This window comes from Tetrao urogallus (assembly GCF_951394365.1).
Source record: "Tetrao urogallus genome assembly, chromosome: 3".
In the NCBI taxonomy this organism is placed as follows: domain Eukaryota; kingdom Metazoa; phylum Chordata; class Aves; order Galliformes; family Phasianidae; genus Tetrao; species Tetrao urogallus.
In genome coordinates, this window is record NC_136815.1 from 42,125,689 (window position 1) to 42,140,732 (window position 15,044).

Consider the following 15,044-nt stretch of genomic DNA (forward strand, 5'->3'; position numbering starts at 1 on the left):
GCAGTTGAATGGAAATGTAAGTTCATTTAGTGAATGAAATGTATTAAATATAGCTAGGTCTTGAAGCTTGGCAATAGAGCTCTGCAAACTCTAGCAGTGTATTCTAAAGCAACACAGAACGCTTTTAATAAGCAGTCTTCTCTTATTTGTTTTAACTTCCTGCCTGTTACTGCTGTTTAAAAACATGAACTTTGTGCAAGGTAGGCACTGTACTGTAGGAGGCAACAGTACTTCTGTGCTTAAGTTAACATTGACCAGACACTGAGGTACAGTTCTGCAAACACTGTGCTTAGCATAGTGTGGTAGGTAAATACTTCTGACTTGCTGTTCAGTCCTCCTGACACTACAATTACAATGTTTGATTAATAATTTTACTTTTTTTTTTTTTTTCCTTTTGCAGAAAAAGCATGCCTTACGTTGCTACTGCCAAGCCATGCAGGTTTACAAAGGAAAAGGCTGGTCTCTTGCAGAAGATCATATTAACTTCACTATTGGTCGTCAGTCGTTTACACTTCATCAGCTTGATAACGCAGTGTCTGCCTTCAGGCATATTTTGATCAATGATAGTAAACAACCTCCAGCTCAGCAAGGAGCTTTTTTAAGAGAGTATCTCTATGTTTATAAGGTAATATCTTTTCTTTCAATTCCTGGAATGGTTTACAGCAGTTCTATGTTATGTTATCAAATGATTTTCTGTCATACCTGCTTTGTGCCAGGGTCATATTTTTTCTCCAGTTGATACGTTCTTTTTTTTTTTTTTTTTTTTTTTTTTTTTTAGATTTTAAAAAACAAACTGATGTGTGCACTAAGTTCATTTCCACTGGAGTACTAGTGTGACTCCTATAATGTTCTTATTCAGTTAATGTTTCATTTTGAGGTTCATGGCTGAATTGCAACTTGTGACAGATCTTCCCTAGAGGAAAGGGGTCTGTTTTATTTTGATCTCTTTATAGAAGATTTAGGGTTTTTTGATAGTATATCTTTGTTAAAGACTAGATAGATGTGTTACTTGCTGATGCCACTGTTAAAATACTTGGTTTTGACAAGACAGATCTTGTGGTGCCTGTTTATCCCTTGTTCCTCCCACATGTAGTTTTAAGCTTCACAACAGTAGCAGGTTTTCTGAATTATGAACTATCTTTCAATTATTTATTACTTAGCGTAATTCTGATTAGTGCTGAAAATTGGGAAAAGTGGTTGTTCTTAAAGCTGCTGTATTTTGATTATTTGCTTAAGGCAAATAATTTCTGATCTACTTTCTCAGTAGATAGGAAAAGCAAGTCTTAGATTTTTTTTTTTTTTTTTTTTTTTACAGGTAAACAAATTCATGGGCAGCAGTCTTGCTTTCTTTTCCCTCTTGAAGTGTAGTCCCAGCAGGAGGATGCCACCTTTTTAGTGCATTGATGTGAACTTGGGTTTTTTTTGTTTTTTTTGTTTGTTTGTTTGTTTGTTTGTTTTTGATACCTTGAATTTTTACCTGGCAGGCTACAAAATTGTTGCAACTGCTAATAATAACAACCACCTATCCAAAGTACAGGTTTTGGTTACAGACACAGTTGTTTGTCCATGAACATGCCTTATGGCAGCCCCTTACCAATTCAGCAGCAAGAGATTAGCATGAATATTGCTGTTTTTAAAAAACAAAACAAAAAAAAAAACCTGAGTTGAATCCAGCCAACCTCCTCTGGTACTACAAAGTGCTCCCTATCCCTGTTGTAGTAAAATTAATCTATCTTAAACTTAAGTAAGTAATTGAGTTAATGTGGAAGTTCATGGGTGATTCTCCATTGCAGTGTATGCCATTTGCCTTACAGGGTATTTAGTAATGATAACTCTATGCAACTTGTAGCCTTGCAGCTACTTTCTTAAACCTTACAAATAGAATTTGTCATGTTTGCTAATTTGTGGTAGACCCTTCTTGAGATTAGCATTTAAAGCCCACAAGTCAGCTGTGCTCAGAGTCTATATAATCGTGGTGGTATAGTGAACATAGCTTTTCTGGTCTCGTGTTAGACAAGCTTCACATCATTAAGCTTGCAACAGCCATGGATCCACAACATTGATTAGAGTGCTGGATTCAAATCTTTTTTTGTTGGTTTTTTTTTTGGTATGGACTTCTTGAGCTTTAAAATACTATTGAGAGAAAATGTTATTTAAAGAGTGTCAAGACAAAATGAACTCTCAAAGCAGTTAATATGAAATGATTCAAATAAAAGTATTTTTTGCTTAAACATCAATTGCATAAAACTCAATCTCCTTATCATTCAAATGCTGCCAACGTGCAGCATATACATCAGGTACGTATGATGACATGACACTGTTTTCCTCCTTTACTCCAGAATGTAACCCAGCTGTCACCTGATGGTCCTTTACCACAACTTCCTTTGCCATATATTAACAGCTCAGCAACACGTGTTTTCTTCGGGCATGATCGAAGACCAGCAGAAGGTTAGAAAATTTTGTTAACAGCTTTAAATCCCTTATCTGTAGAAGTAAAACATATGCAAGTTCTTTAAAAAATAATAATAATAATAATAATCTGTTACATAAAAACTATTGTAGCAAGGTAACTTAAGTAGGATTCCAAAAAGAAAAGCTTCAGCTTAGTAACTGCTCTCTAAATGTCTTCAGACTTCCTGTATGGATATGAAATCCACATACGCAAATGTGCTGAATGCCATTCTTTTTCAAAGCCTTTAGACTTCAATGCAAGCTTACAATGAACTTCATGAAATTGATTTATAATGTTGAGCAAATGCTAAGTGCTAGTGCCAGTACTAGAAATGAGCTTTCAAGTTAACTTTTAAGTTTTAATCTTTGGAACACTATGATTCCTGAATGTAAAGCGTCTTGAGTGGAAATTCTTATGTAGACTGTGGGACTGAATGCTGGCAGAAGGTGAAAATAAACCATAAGCTGAGTATGCCACATAGCATGCTAAAACCATGGGATTCCACACTTTGAAAATGAAAATATGCTCTAATCGTCAGCAGTATTGTCTTCCATATGTGCATTTCAAGATATCTGTCAATCCTGTGACTAGTTGAATAATGTGTAAAGTGGTGGCGACTGAGAAAATAAATATTTTCTAACAATACTTACCAAATTTTTAGTGCAGTCCTTTTGGCAACTATTGAGTGCCTCAGCTTGCCTTATTCTTCCTAGGTGAAAAGCAAGCAGCAACACATGTAAGTCTGGATCAGGAATATGACTCAGAATCATCACAACAGTGGAAGGAGCTTGAGGAGCAGGTTGTGTCTGTGATCAACAAAGGAGTAATACCTTCAAACTTTCAGCCGACGCAGTTTTGTTTAAACCGTTATTCAGATAACTCCAGATTTCCACTTGCTGTGGTAGAAGGTAAAGCTGGAATTTATTCATTTATCCCTGGATTATATTTGTACAGTGTTTCCTATACTGCTGTAGATTGAAAGCTTTTATGCAGTTGGCCTTTTGAGTTTGTTGAACTTTCAGATTGTGATGGAGGTAGATTGTTCTCATTATTTTCTTGCATTCCTTTAATAGAACCTATAACTGTAGAAGTCTCCTTCCGAAACCCGCTAAAGGTTCCACTGTTGTTGACTGACCTTTCACTGCTGTGGAAATTTCAGCCGAAAGACTTCAGTACTAAACATGAGGAAGCAGCAAAAGATCCGGTAAGGAAAAGAGTTTTGTCTTTTTCAACCTAAACCTGACAACTACGCTTATGGAATTTAAGTTTTCAAATTCTCATGGTGTAAGAGCACTTGATTTAAGTGTAGATTTAAAAGGGGGAGGAGGGAAGTTAATTACTGTGGATTTTTATGAATCACTTAAATTTTCCCATATCCCAGGGCACAAAGCAACCAATTTAAGTTTTTCTGTAATGAGTATTATAAAGCCTAATGTAAAGCAAAATACTTCAACATCTTGTTCTATGTGCGGCATACCTATGAAGTCAAAGTAGGCACCCTGACCAACAGAAATGACTGGTAGAGTTAAGAAATGTTTTATCTAAGCCTCTTTCTTACGCTCTCTATGTTGAATATAGTGAAGACTCTGTATTCTGAGAGATGGTGCTGGTGCAACACAGGAATATCTAGATACCTCTACTAGAATTTAAAATCAATATTTTTAGTATTGTGGATGCTCTGCTAATTACTGTTTAAATAGGCACTTAAACGAATGTTGCCAAAACTCTTTTAAGGACTCTTCTAAATACCATATTTTGAAGATCTTAATGCATTCTAATATATGGAGTGTTACAGTAAAATTGTTAATATGGGTTCTTAAACGAAATTTTTTTGTAAAGTAGTGATGTGTACATGCTGCAGGTTAGACACTTCGGGTTTCGTATGAGTAAGTCTCAATGATTACCATACATCTGCCCTTCTATCTGGTCTGTACTACTACTACTGCAATGATACTACAGATACTTCTGTATCAGTGAAAATATAAATTTGAGCCATTTTCACCAGGAGGTCTTAAATTTCTCTTTTACTTAAAAGTTTGAGTTCTCAGCTGCTGCTTCAATTCAGGGAGCTAGTCTGCTATCTGAAATATATGCTTTCTTTTTCCTCAAATGTTTTAGGAATACTGCGAGAAATAATATTTGATCTTTTCCTACTCAGGAGTAATATCTGAAAAGCTTTTTCTTTTCAGGGAACATGTGATGATGATATGATAGGAACAGAAGCAATAGCAGAATTTCTAATTAATAGTGAGGAGACAAAAATGGTGAGTAGTGTACTCTATTCAATACTGAAAAGACTGTTTTTAAGACTTTGAGATAGAGTTCAGACTTGCGACCTGAACTCCTGGTAAAATTTAGGAAATGTTACTGATGTGTGAAGAACTGGATCTTTTAAATCTTATCCATGTGTATAAATATCCAAAAGGAAAATGTAATAGGAGGAGAGGTGTTGGGCATGAGCTGAAATGTAGAGTGTTCTGTCTGAACATTTGAAAATACCCTTTACTGTGCTGGTGACAGAGCATTGGCACAAGCTACCCAGAGAGGTTGTGGAGCCTCCCTTAGAGGTGTTCACAAACTAACTGGGCAAGCAGCTCTAGGGGATCCTGCTTAAGCAGAGTTGTTGGACTAGGTGACCTCCAGAGGTCCCTTCCAACCAAAGCAATTCTGATTTCTGCCTCTGTTCAAGTTAATTTTTGTGACAACTTAGGATTCTTTCTTAATGTAACAGACACTTCCCAGTAAATGACTTAGTTATTGTCTGTGGTTGCATCTAATGCAACAATGAAGTATCAAAAGTAGCCATGATTCGCTTAAATAATTGGACATTTAAATGTAATAATACTTTTTTAGTAGCAACAACAACAAAAATTTAACGTATCTCCACAGGCGAGACTAAAGCTCTTTCCCCATCAAACAGGGGAGCTACATATTCTGGGAGTCGTTTATAATCTTGGCACTATTCAGGGTACTGTGACATTAGATGGGATAGATCCTTCTATTGGATTACAGTCAGGTAAGTACATTGTTCCCTCAAGTGTGTCTCTGGAAAGGGGAGATGTGGATTCCATGGAGTAGAACTAAATCCTGTTTAATATTTGACTATTATGTTGTGAGGTCTGTCTTCAGATAAAGAGACAGAAATGGGTAATAACTGGAACAGGAAACTAATGAATTGACACCTGTAGGAATCCTGTGAGAAAGAAAATAAATTCTTCCAGATGCATTCTTGTGCTACTTTTAAATCTATGGAAATTCTGAAACATTTAAATCAAAATGCAAACGTTCCATTTAGGGTATCTGTAACAAGTTTTGACTCCTTTGCTGTTTATTTTTTTCCCTTTTTCAACTTTTGTCTCAGTGTTGTACTAAAGTTCTTGGTATAAATAACCACACTTAAATTTATCTGATAGTTCTTTTGTTTTTATTTTCTTTCCTTTATATTAATGTATAAACGCTTTAATTGCATGCTGATTAATTTTAAGACATTCATCTGACACACTAAAGAAAACTTAGTTCTTGGATAAAGTAAGGATTAAAATACTTGAATTAACATACTTAAAAGTGTCTAAAAGAAATAATGAAGCTTGATTATCTCTGAAGTGAAAACCTTATGGCTGAATCTCTGGAATAAAAATCATTTGAAGAGTGCTGACCCCTTTTTGGAAGGAAATGGTTGATGCTATGTTTCTTCTAGCTTGGAAATTAGAAAATTTAATTAATCATGTTCACTTATTAATTATCCCATTCAATCTGGTGTTCCTATTCTCTTTGCTGCCAGGTCTGTGAGCATTTATAGAGGGCAGAGTTAGTTTACAACGTGTATCTGACTCTCTTATTTGCAATAGCAATGTGTTCTGTGTCACAGTAGTTCTTTGTCAGTGATGCTGCTTAGTCAGTCCACAGTAACAAAAAAAAAAAGGGAAGTTCTGATCACTTTTTAGAAAAAGTTACTTGAGGTATTAAAAAAAAAAAAAAAAAAGCTTTTAAAAATTCTTTCAGGGAAATTTGTCTCCAATGGGTTATCTGTACGAGGACGACAAGACTTAGAAATCCAAGGGCCTCGACTTAATAACACAAAAGAAGAAAAAACGTCTATTAAGTATGGACCTGATCGGCGTTTAGATCCCATTATTACGGAAGAAATGCCTTTGTTGGAGGTATGCAGTTATTTTTCTATTCATAGTATGGAGCAAATTGCTGAATGTAGAGCCACAAATTTGTTAATGTTTAAATTTTTCCTGCTAATTCATGACCTGTTAGTGCCAAGTCTGTATCTTGTTTTCCAAGAGAAACTTATGGCCTTCAAATTAAGTTTTGAAATTGTCACAGTCCTCTTAGAATGTTTAGTTTGCAGTATTTGTAGCCAAATTATTATGGGGTGTAGGCAAGAGGCAGAAAAGGTTTTTTTTGTTTGTTTGCCATATGTCCAGAGTACTTCAAGTGAGTTAATTAAAAAAGTGATTGTTCTTCCTGGAGTTATTAAAGTGGTCTACCTGGTTAATGACAGCACTTACAGTTTAAGTGTTTTGGTTGTTATTTTTTTATGTCTATTTGTAATTTGATTCGATGTTCAGAATCTTTTCCTCCTGTTCTTTCCAATACAGGTGTTCTTTATAAACTTTCCTACAGGACTTCTCTGTGGAGAAATCAGAAAAGCATATGTAGAGTTTGTGAATGTGAGCAAGTGTCCTCTTACAGCGCTGAAAGTTGTGTCCAAGCATCCAGGATTTTTTACTTTTGGTGCAAATACTGCTGTTCTAACACCACTAAGTCCTTCAGCTTCTGAAAACTGTAGTGCTTACAAGACTGTTGTGACAGATCCTACCTCTGTGCGTACAGCACTGCTATCTTCAGCTTCTTCTGTAGACTTTGGGGTTGGCATGGGAGGTCAGCCTGAGGTAATACATGTCCCACTTCCTGACTCAATTCTTCTTCCTGGGGCATCAGTGCAGTTGCCAATGTGGTTACGGGGACCAGATGAAGAAGGAGTTCATGAAATAAACTTTTTATTTTACTATGAAAGTATTAAAAGACACTCAAAAATGTGGTAAGTTATCTACTTCTTTTGCTGACCTACTCACTGGGATGTTAATAAGCACATAAGCATGAGCTTTAAACTTAATGAGTTGCAATGAAGATGTTCAAGTGGCTTGTCTGTAATTGTAAAATAATATTTCTATAGTGTTACTTGATTTGTGTGAAGTTGTACATGAAGTATGATTTACACACTGTTTTATGGAATATTCTTTTTTCATTTTTTTAATGTTCTTGAGGCATTGGGCAGTTGAGTTTGATACCACAAGCTAACAGTATTTTCATTGAATTAAAGTTTACTTATTACTTAGTCTCAAGTTCTGCCCTTGTCCCAGGCTATAAAGGCTCAGGAGAACTTTTCCGAGAAACTAGTTCTTCAAAGATTAAGGAGTAAATAGTTATTTGTTCTGGAAAGTGAAGACATCAGCATTTAGAAAGCCATAGCATAGTTTTATCGAACAGTTACATTAAGAAATGAAGACTCTCTTACTCCTTTCTTCAACCCTTCTGTACTGTTTCTACAAGACTACCTTACAGTTGTTACAGTTCAAGTCTAGAGCTGAAAATTAAGTTTTAACAAGCTTTATTTAGTTTTCAGCCTTGTAGGAAAACTGGTTGCAGACTTAATAAATGTAATTATTTAATTTTCTGAGGATGATTCTACTACGGAGCTGCATAGATTGTTAGATTTGTTTGTTGGGAGAAATGTGCCTCATCCTGCATTAAGTAGGAACACAGACTAGAAGGAATGCATCTGTTGAGTCAGGACTGGGAATCTGTCTGTTGTATTATACAGTTTCAGGATAATGGTGCCTTAGGTGAGGTGTAGTCCAGTGTACTTAATGTCAGCTTGTGGCTGGAGCTTGTTTTCCTGGTTATTTCTGACAAGGAAGCTGAACTCACATTGTGACACTGCTTTATCATGTAAAGCAAAGCAAAGTAAGCTGAAGATGGTCAAGAGTAGATCAACATCTTCCTGGAATTAAATTACAAGTTGTTCCTTCAGACTTAAAACTGGCATTTCAGAAAATACAGACAAATTTTCATTTGGCTTTATTCCTTATTCCTACAGATCAGCTTACAGATTTTTCTTGTTTGTTGTGGCTTTTTTTCCAAAGAATGGAGCTTATTTCTCCTTTGATTTCATAGAATTCAGGAAGTGAGGTGTTAGAGAGAATGGGATATGGTTACTTAGAGACTGTATTTATTCTCTACTGTGTTGAAGTTTCCAGGGAGACTTAAATATGTGAAATTGTCTAATAGTTGTTCTGTAGACTGACCATGATTCTTAAATTTCTGGAGGGTGGTTTAATTTGTGCCACTTGTAAGTTATGCTGACACCTGTATATCACTGATGATTGTTTGCAAATCTTAAGCTTATCCTGTGGATTGTGATACTATATTGAAATGCAGTTTAGGAAACCAGCAATATATATATATATTTTTTATTTTATTCTCTTGAGACAGAAGTATTACACTCATGTATTCAGCAGACAGTACATGTCAAATGTATACACACCTCTGTTTCCATATGAATGTTACTGTAGTGAAAAAGCTTATGTGTTTTTATGGGATCCAAGAAGTTTACATATCTTCAGTAATACAGGAAGATAACTTTTATGAAGGTCTTGCTGGCCTCAGGGTTGACTGCGTCTGGAAGGAAGCAGAATAGTGCTGGCTCTCAAAGTAAACTTTGAAAACTCTTAATTTTGTCAGTATTTGTTGAATGCGATAGTATTCTGGGAGCTTTAGTGAATGTTTCTGCAGGAGATGTGACTAATTACTAGAGGGCCTTCTATGGTTTATTTGCTGGAAAAACTGTATTTTATGGTAATGTTAAATGGCCTAATCACTTCCCTGTGTCTTACCTGGAATATTAACAATGTGTTTTTCAACATGGTATCATGAAACCACCATTTCTCTAGTAATTTTGAACTGGGTAAGAATCTGTGTATTTGATAGGTTCCTGTCCAGTGCAGTATGATTGTTTAGTTTTCTGTCAAAAGTGTGTAATAGAAAAATATTGTCTTGATGATTGAGGGAAATAAATAGTCTAATGACCTTAATGTTGATGAGAAATGTAAAAGCTGGACTTGGTGAAGTGCTCTGGACAGCAGTCCCGGTTCTTCAGAATGTCTTTCTCCTCTCTTTCCCATTTCCTAGTCATAGAGTACTAAGGCACACTGCAGTTATTTGTACTAGCCGGTCTCTGCATATTCGAGCTACTGTCTGCAGAAGTAATGCACTTGAAGATGAAGAAGGCAGAGGGGATAACATGTTGGTGTTTGTGGATGTAGAAAATATCAACACTGTAAGTTCTTATTTTTAATAGTGATACTGTTCTTCAGTTCAGCACATGTGTTAATGTCCCCAGTAGAGCCAATACTTACAGCTTTTTTGTACTATAACTTTGACTGGAAATATTAAGTAAGCCTTTCATACTTAATCATTCCAGTTAATGTTAGTGCTTTCTTTCCAACAGTAAAGCTGTGTGTCAGAACTGTGGGAATCTGCTGTAAATGTTTCTACCCCTAAATGTGATCTTGAGCCTTTTTCTTTGAGCTCTTAGAGCAGGTGACATTACTTCAGTCTCACCATGCTAATTCAAACTTACTCAACTTTTTTGGTTAAAATTTGTTCCCATTTTTTCAACCGTAAAGCAAAGCAGTTGAGTGCATTGCTTATTAGAACTCCTGGACACATAAATGGTGGTAGAATCACGGAGCTGATCTGTCATTTTGTGTTGTGTGTATGCTTTGGTTTTTCTTCAGCTACTAAGGTGAGGAGGAAGGAATGTGCTATAAAGCATTTGTCAAATTTGCAGATGGTGCTATGTGAAACTTAATTTTCCATTGTCATCTCCTTTCCCTGAAAGAAAACCAACCCTGAATGTTGTTTTTTCTCATATGTAATAAAAATCCTAAATTCCTGGGATTTAGGATCTTGCAAGAATGCTGGAGTAAACTTTAGAAACTAAATGCTGTTGTGGATAATGGTCTCTGTTGGAGGTTTTTTATAGTTGCTAAAATGCCACCTTGGAGGAGGTTTTTCTTTGAGATTTTTTTTTCTTTCTGTAGTTTCATTTACTAGAATTAAATGTCTTGGATTGTTTCACATTGTAGTGGGTCCTCAATCCCTCCTTATCTTTCCTGCATATTGTATTGCACGTGGTTTGAAATGAGGAGTTAAACAGGGTTTCTAGCCGTGCCATTTTGTGACAAATGCTTACTTTGCAATGAAGAACTTGATTGATCAACTATGACTGATCTTATCTGACATCTTTTTTGTTTCCTTTTTAGAGTGAGACTGGTGTTAAAGAATTTCACGTAGTACAGGTTTCAAGTAATAGTAAGCACTGGAAGCTTCAAAAATCTGTTAACGTTTCTGAAGACAAAGGTGTGTATCCCTATTATCAAAAGGACAGTAAGTCCAGCTTCTGCCTGATGAGGAAACTAGTTTTCCAAGGAGCTGAACTTCGAGAATAACTCAGTTGTAAAAATTGTATGTCCCTTTTGAACGTATTGAAGAGACCTTAAGCTAAACCTTAATTTTAAAAAATGAGTTTAATTTACAGGTAAATTATTTAGCTGTTATAGAGAAGTATGTGTCTAGATTGGCTGATAAGTTGCCGCACAGGAGTAATATTTCACAGCATTCCTTTATTTTAATTTATTTATAATTATCATTGTGTTTAACTGATCAGTAGAATATTTGACAAATGTTCTATTCAGTTATTAGAAATACGCTACAGTTGCTAGCATTGTGTATCCTGCCTTAGCTAATATAATTGTTTCTTTTTGAAAAGACAAAATGAAGGCAACAGAAAGTCAACTGTTAATTGCATCTAACAAATGGTATCTTTATATGTATGCTGATGCTTTTTCTGCTTAAAAATGAATCTAGACGTGTTGTCTTACTGCATTAATAATGAAGGTGAACTAGGCATACTTTTTGTCATCTTTCAGTTCTTTCAGTTTCTGTCAGTCTCCTTTAGTCATATAGGTAGGATAGGTTAGCAGAAGATTATTTGCCTGAGTAGATATGCTACTTGAGTGTGATCAGTGTGTTTTTTTTATCTGAAGTTCAAAGGCTGGCTTGTTAATAAGGAATTCTATGTAATTATGTTGGAGGCAAAAAAAAAAAAAAAACTTGCTACTTTTTCTTTCAGACACTAAACTTGCTAGCAGAGAGAAAGCAAAGTTGTGCTTTAAAGCAGTGAAATGCAAAAACTCTGAAGGTAAGTTTTTCTGAATATGCTAACATTTATGAAAAAATAGTCAATCTTGTGTTGAAATTGGGATTTGTCATGATGCTGAGAGGATGCTTTCTTTTCTTATCCCTTAGAAAGCTACACGTTTGCAGACATCGTCTTTGGAAATGAACAGGCAAGTGAACTGGTGGAACTACATACTTGTGCAGCTATCCTACTGAAAGCCTCTTTTTAAATGTAAAAATATGAACAGCTCTCCTTGTACAAAGAAGATTATAGGATAGTCTGGTATTTTTGGTTGCGGACTTAACAGTTGAAGTCTTTTAGGAGTGCATTGAGATGCTAGCTTTTTTCCTTCTTTTCCAACTCTTAAGAGCAGTTTTCTAGTAGTTATCTAGTAGAAATCTGAATTTCATTTTTCTCAATTATCTTTTTACTAAGGTAAGTTAAAACTTCAGATTACTCTTGGTACTCAATGTTTTTCCAAGACTTGAGAAAATAGAACATTTGGTATCAGTTCAGAAATCTACACTGAGACAGTGGATGTGATTAGGTGGATGTCAGTACTAGACTGCTTGTTTTCTACATGTACATCTGCCTTTTAAAAGTCAAACTGCTTACTACAATTTAATTTATAAGCATACAGATTGAGTTTAGGACTAAAAAATCCGGTTAAGCTTCCGTAATGGACTTCAACTTTCTTCTAAGAAAAGGTTCTCTTTACTGGGGTGTTGTAGAGGGGTCCCTCCTTTCTAGCAAGTTAACTACTTTTGGCATAATTTTCTCATTGAGTTTGAATATTCTGCTGAAATTAGCAGCTTTGCAACAGTATATTCTAATCTAATCCCTCTAAATGGAGGGATTAGGAACCTGAAGTTTACTTACCATGTTTTGTCCAAGTAATATTGCTGTCAATCTTAAAACCACCAGTTCTTTAGTAAGCTTTTGGTGTTTGGAAATGCTTAGCGCAAGTGATGACCCAGTACTTCTGGCTGTGCTTCTTACAGTAGGAAATATACTCTGCAGTCTCTGTTATTGTGAGCTAAATGTGCATCCCTAACTCTAGCAAATGCTTCTTGTTAATTAACCTGAAGAAAGTATTATAGCAATAATGATTTGCATGTGAGTTAGCCTATAGGGGACACGCCAACTCTCTTCACCATACTTGATCACGTAGTGGCATGTCTGGTGGAAATAATTAAAGATCTTATTTTTAAGTTCAGTCTTTGTGGTTTTAGGCCAGTATCTTTAGCTGTATTCCACTGTGTTTCCTTGGAGGTGTTTCTGCATAGTGCTATTCTCAGACGTAGAAACCAAAATGTGTGGCATCCTCTAGGTTTGCAAAGAGCTGCTTGGAGCTCAAATACTATGATTCCTGTTAAAGGATATACTTATGTCAGCTTACATCCTGTTCTGAGTCCTTTTTCTTTATTTCTTGCAGATAATAAGTTCAGCCAGTCCCTGTGCAGACTTCTTTTTTCAAAGCTTATCTTCTGAATTGAGAAGAACTCATGTACAATCTCAAACTCATGCATCTCAAAAGGCTGTGAAGCAATCATTTGATGAGGCAGTCAGATTGATACAAAGATGCAGTGAAGTGGACTTGAACATTGTTGTATTATGGAAGGTATTTTTTTTTTTTTTTTTTTAAGTTTTGCGGAAGTAGGTTATGAAAGTAGGTAGATGTAGAAAATAATAAATATGGCACCTTGGCACTCAAGCGTGCCTAGAAAAATTGGATCTTTAAGTTTTGTATAAAATAAAACTAATGAACTAAAGTAAGCAGAGGTAGTCTTAATATTGTTAGTTTACCAACTGTACTTAAATGATTTTTCCAATGTCCTAAATGTATCCAGTTCTTAATGTTCTGTTTTTAAAAAATTAAACTGAAAATTGTGAATTTTGTTATGCTTGCTTCTATCAGAGAATTGTAAGAGTGTGACTCAGTTTGCTTAAAAGAGGACACAATTATTCAGAATACAAATAATATGTATGGCAATTAACAGTCTGAACCTGAGTTATGTGTGCTTACAAAGTTAAAAGCATAAACATAAATACGTGAGTCATACTAGCATTGGAACAACTCATCTTCCACTTCTGGAGAAAGTCAGTAATTCTGTATTAAGAAGCTTATCATTTAAAAAATGTCTGCTAATGTCTTTGTATTTTGTAGGCATATGTTGTAGAAGATAACAAACAGCTTATTTTGGAAGGCCAACATCATATTGCCCTTAACACAGTTGGGAAGGAGGCGTTTTCATTTCCTCAGAAGCAGGTAATCTACTATGAATTTTTTTCGTAGCAGATGCTTTTTTTTCCCCCCAAATGGACTTGATGTGCCTTCTTGTAAATGGAAAAAAATGGAACCACTTCTTGTAAAATATAAGACTTGAGTAAGGTGCCACTGGTTGTTTCATTAACTGTTCTCTGTTATTTCAGGCTGGGTCTAGGAGGTTATTAGTGGTATTATGTCAAGTTGATAGTGAAATGATGCATTTATTTTAAGAGTTACAAAATTAAAATTATTATGCACAGCTTCTAATTGAAGATCTTTATTGTAATGTCTTAAACAGAAGAGCAGAAACACTGGGGGAAAGTAGCAAGGCATTGGAAGTTTCAATGGAATATATCAACTAATAGTTTACTATTTCATGTTCCATATGTTTCCATATTTCATAGCCTATTTGCTTATGTAGAGAAATTAACATCTGTAAGAAACTTGTGGGTATTTCTTGTTATGTGAAACAGTAATAACTATGGAAGTTAAATTGGTGTAAAAATATGTATGTTAGACACAATTTTTGCATTATGATTAATATGCAGAGCAATATGTCTAGTTCTGCTAACCAGTATAATGCTGAGTTTTGTTGTTTTGGTGCCAGTTTCCTTATGTCTTCCAGCATTACAGGATTTTCCTTTTAGTCCTTTTGTATTATGGAATAGATGGGATGGGACATGTAGTTTGAGCTAAATTGCCTGCTCTTAATTCCCACTGGGGATAAAAGGAAAATCAAGGTTGAATTTCTGAAAAGGATTTTTTTTCCTCTCGCAAAAGCAAAAACCAAAACCTTTGCATGTATGAACTCAAGCTATGCTGAACATTATTTTACTGTATTGGTCATTACATCTACTCTTACTGGTGTTTTCTTCCTTCTTTTAAGATGTATGTAGAACAATCAATAGCACTAAATATCTGAAGTTAGGAAGTAGAATGCTGTGAACTTCTGCTCCTGATCTCATTGAGGTCTGGTTCTTGCAAGTCATTGGGGAGAGAAGCAATAGGAACGAATCACACTTGTATCCTAAAACAAACATGGCATGAACATTAGACATGTAGGGATGGGA

General features: G+C 35.3%; 1 protein-coding gene across 1 annotated transcript in view; it reads left to right on the top strand.

The window, feature by feature from the left end:
* The window catches only part of TRAPPC8 (trafficking protein particle complex subunit 8), a gene marked incomplete at both ends in the record, with an annotated part of 48,129 nt that overhangs the window by 23,489 nt on the left and 9,596 nt on the right, over window positions 1–15,044 (top strand). The window contains 14 exons of the mRNA XM_079533094.1: window positions 401–625; window positions 2,340–2,448; window positions 3,166–3,360; window positions 3,526–3,656; window positions 4,642–4,716; window positions 5,342–5,468; window positions 6,455–6,612; window positions 7,060–7,502; window positions 9,653–9,800; window positions 10,789–10,885; window positions 11,658–11,726; window positions 11,834–11,874; window positions 13,141–13,326; window positions 13,873–13,974. Of these exons, the coding sequence (XP_079389220.1) occupies window positions 401–625; window positions 2,340–2,448; window positions 3,166–3,360; window positions 3,526–3,656; window positions 4,642–4,716; window positions 5,342–5,468; window positions 6,455–6,612; window positions 7,060–7,502; window positions 9,653–9,800; window positions 10,789–10,885; window positions 11,658–11,726; window positions 11,834–11,874; window positions 13,141–13,326; window positions 13,873–13,974 (2,106 nt within the window). The remainder of the gene's footprint in view (window positions 1–400; window positions 626–2,339; window positions 2,449–3,165; window positions 3,361–3,525; window positions 3,657–4,641; window positions 4,717–5,341; window positions 5,469–6,454; window positions 6,613–7,059; window positions 7,503–9,652; window positions 9,801–10,788; window positions 10,886–11,657; window positions 11,727–11,833; window positions 11,875–13,140; window positions 13,327–13,872; window positions 13,975–15,044) is intronic.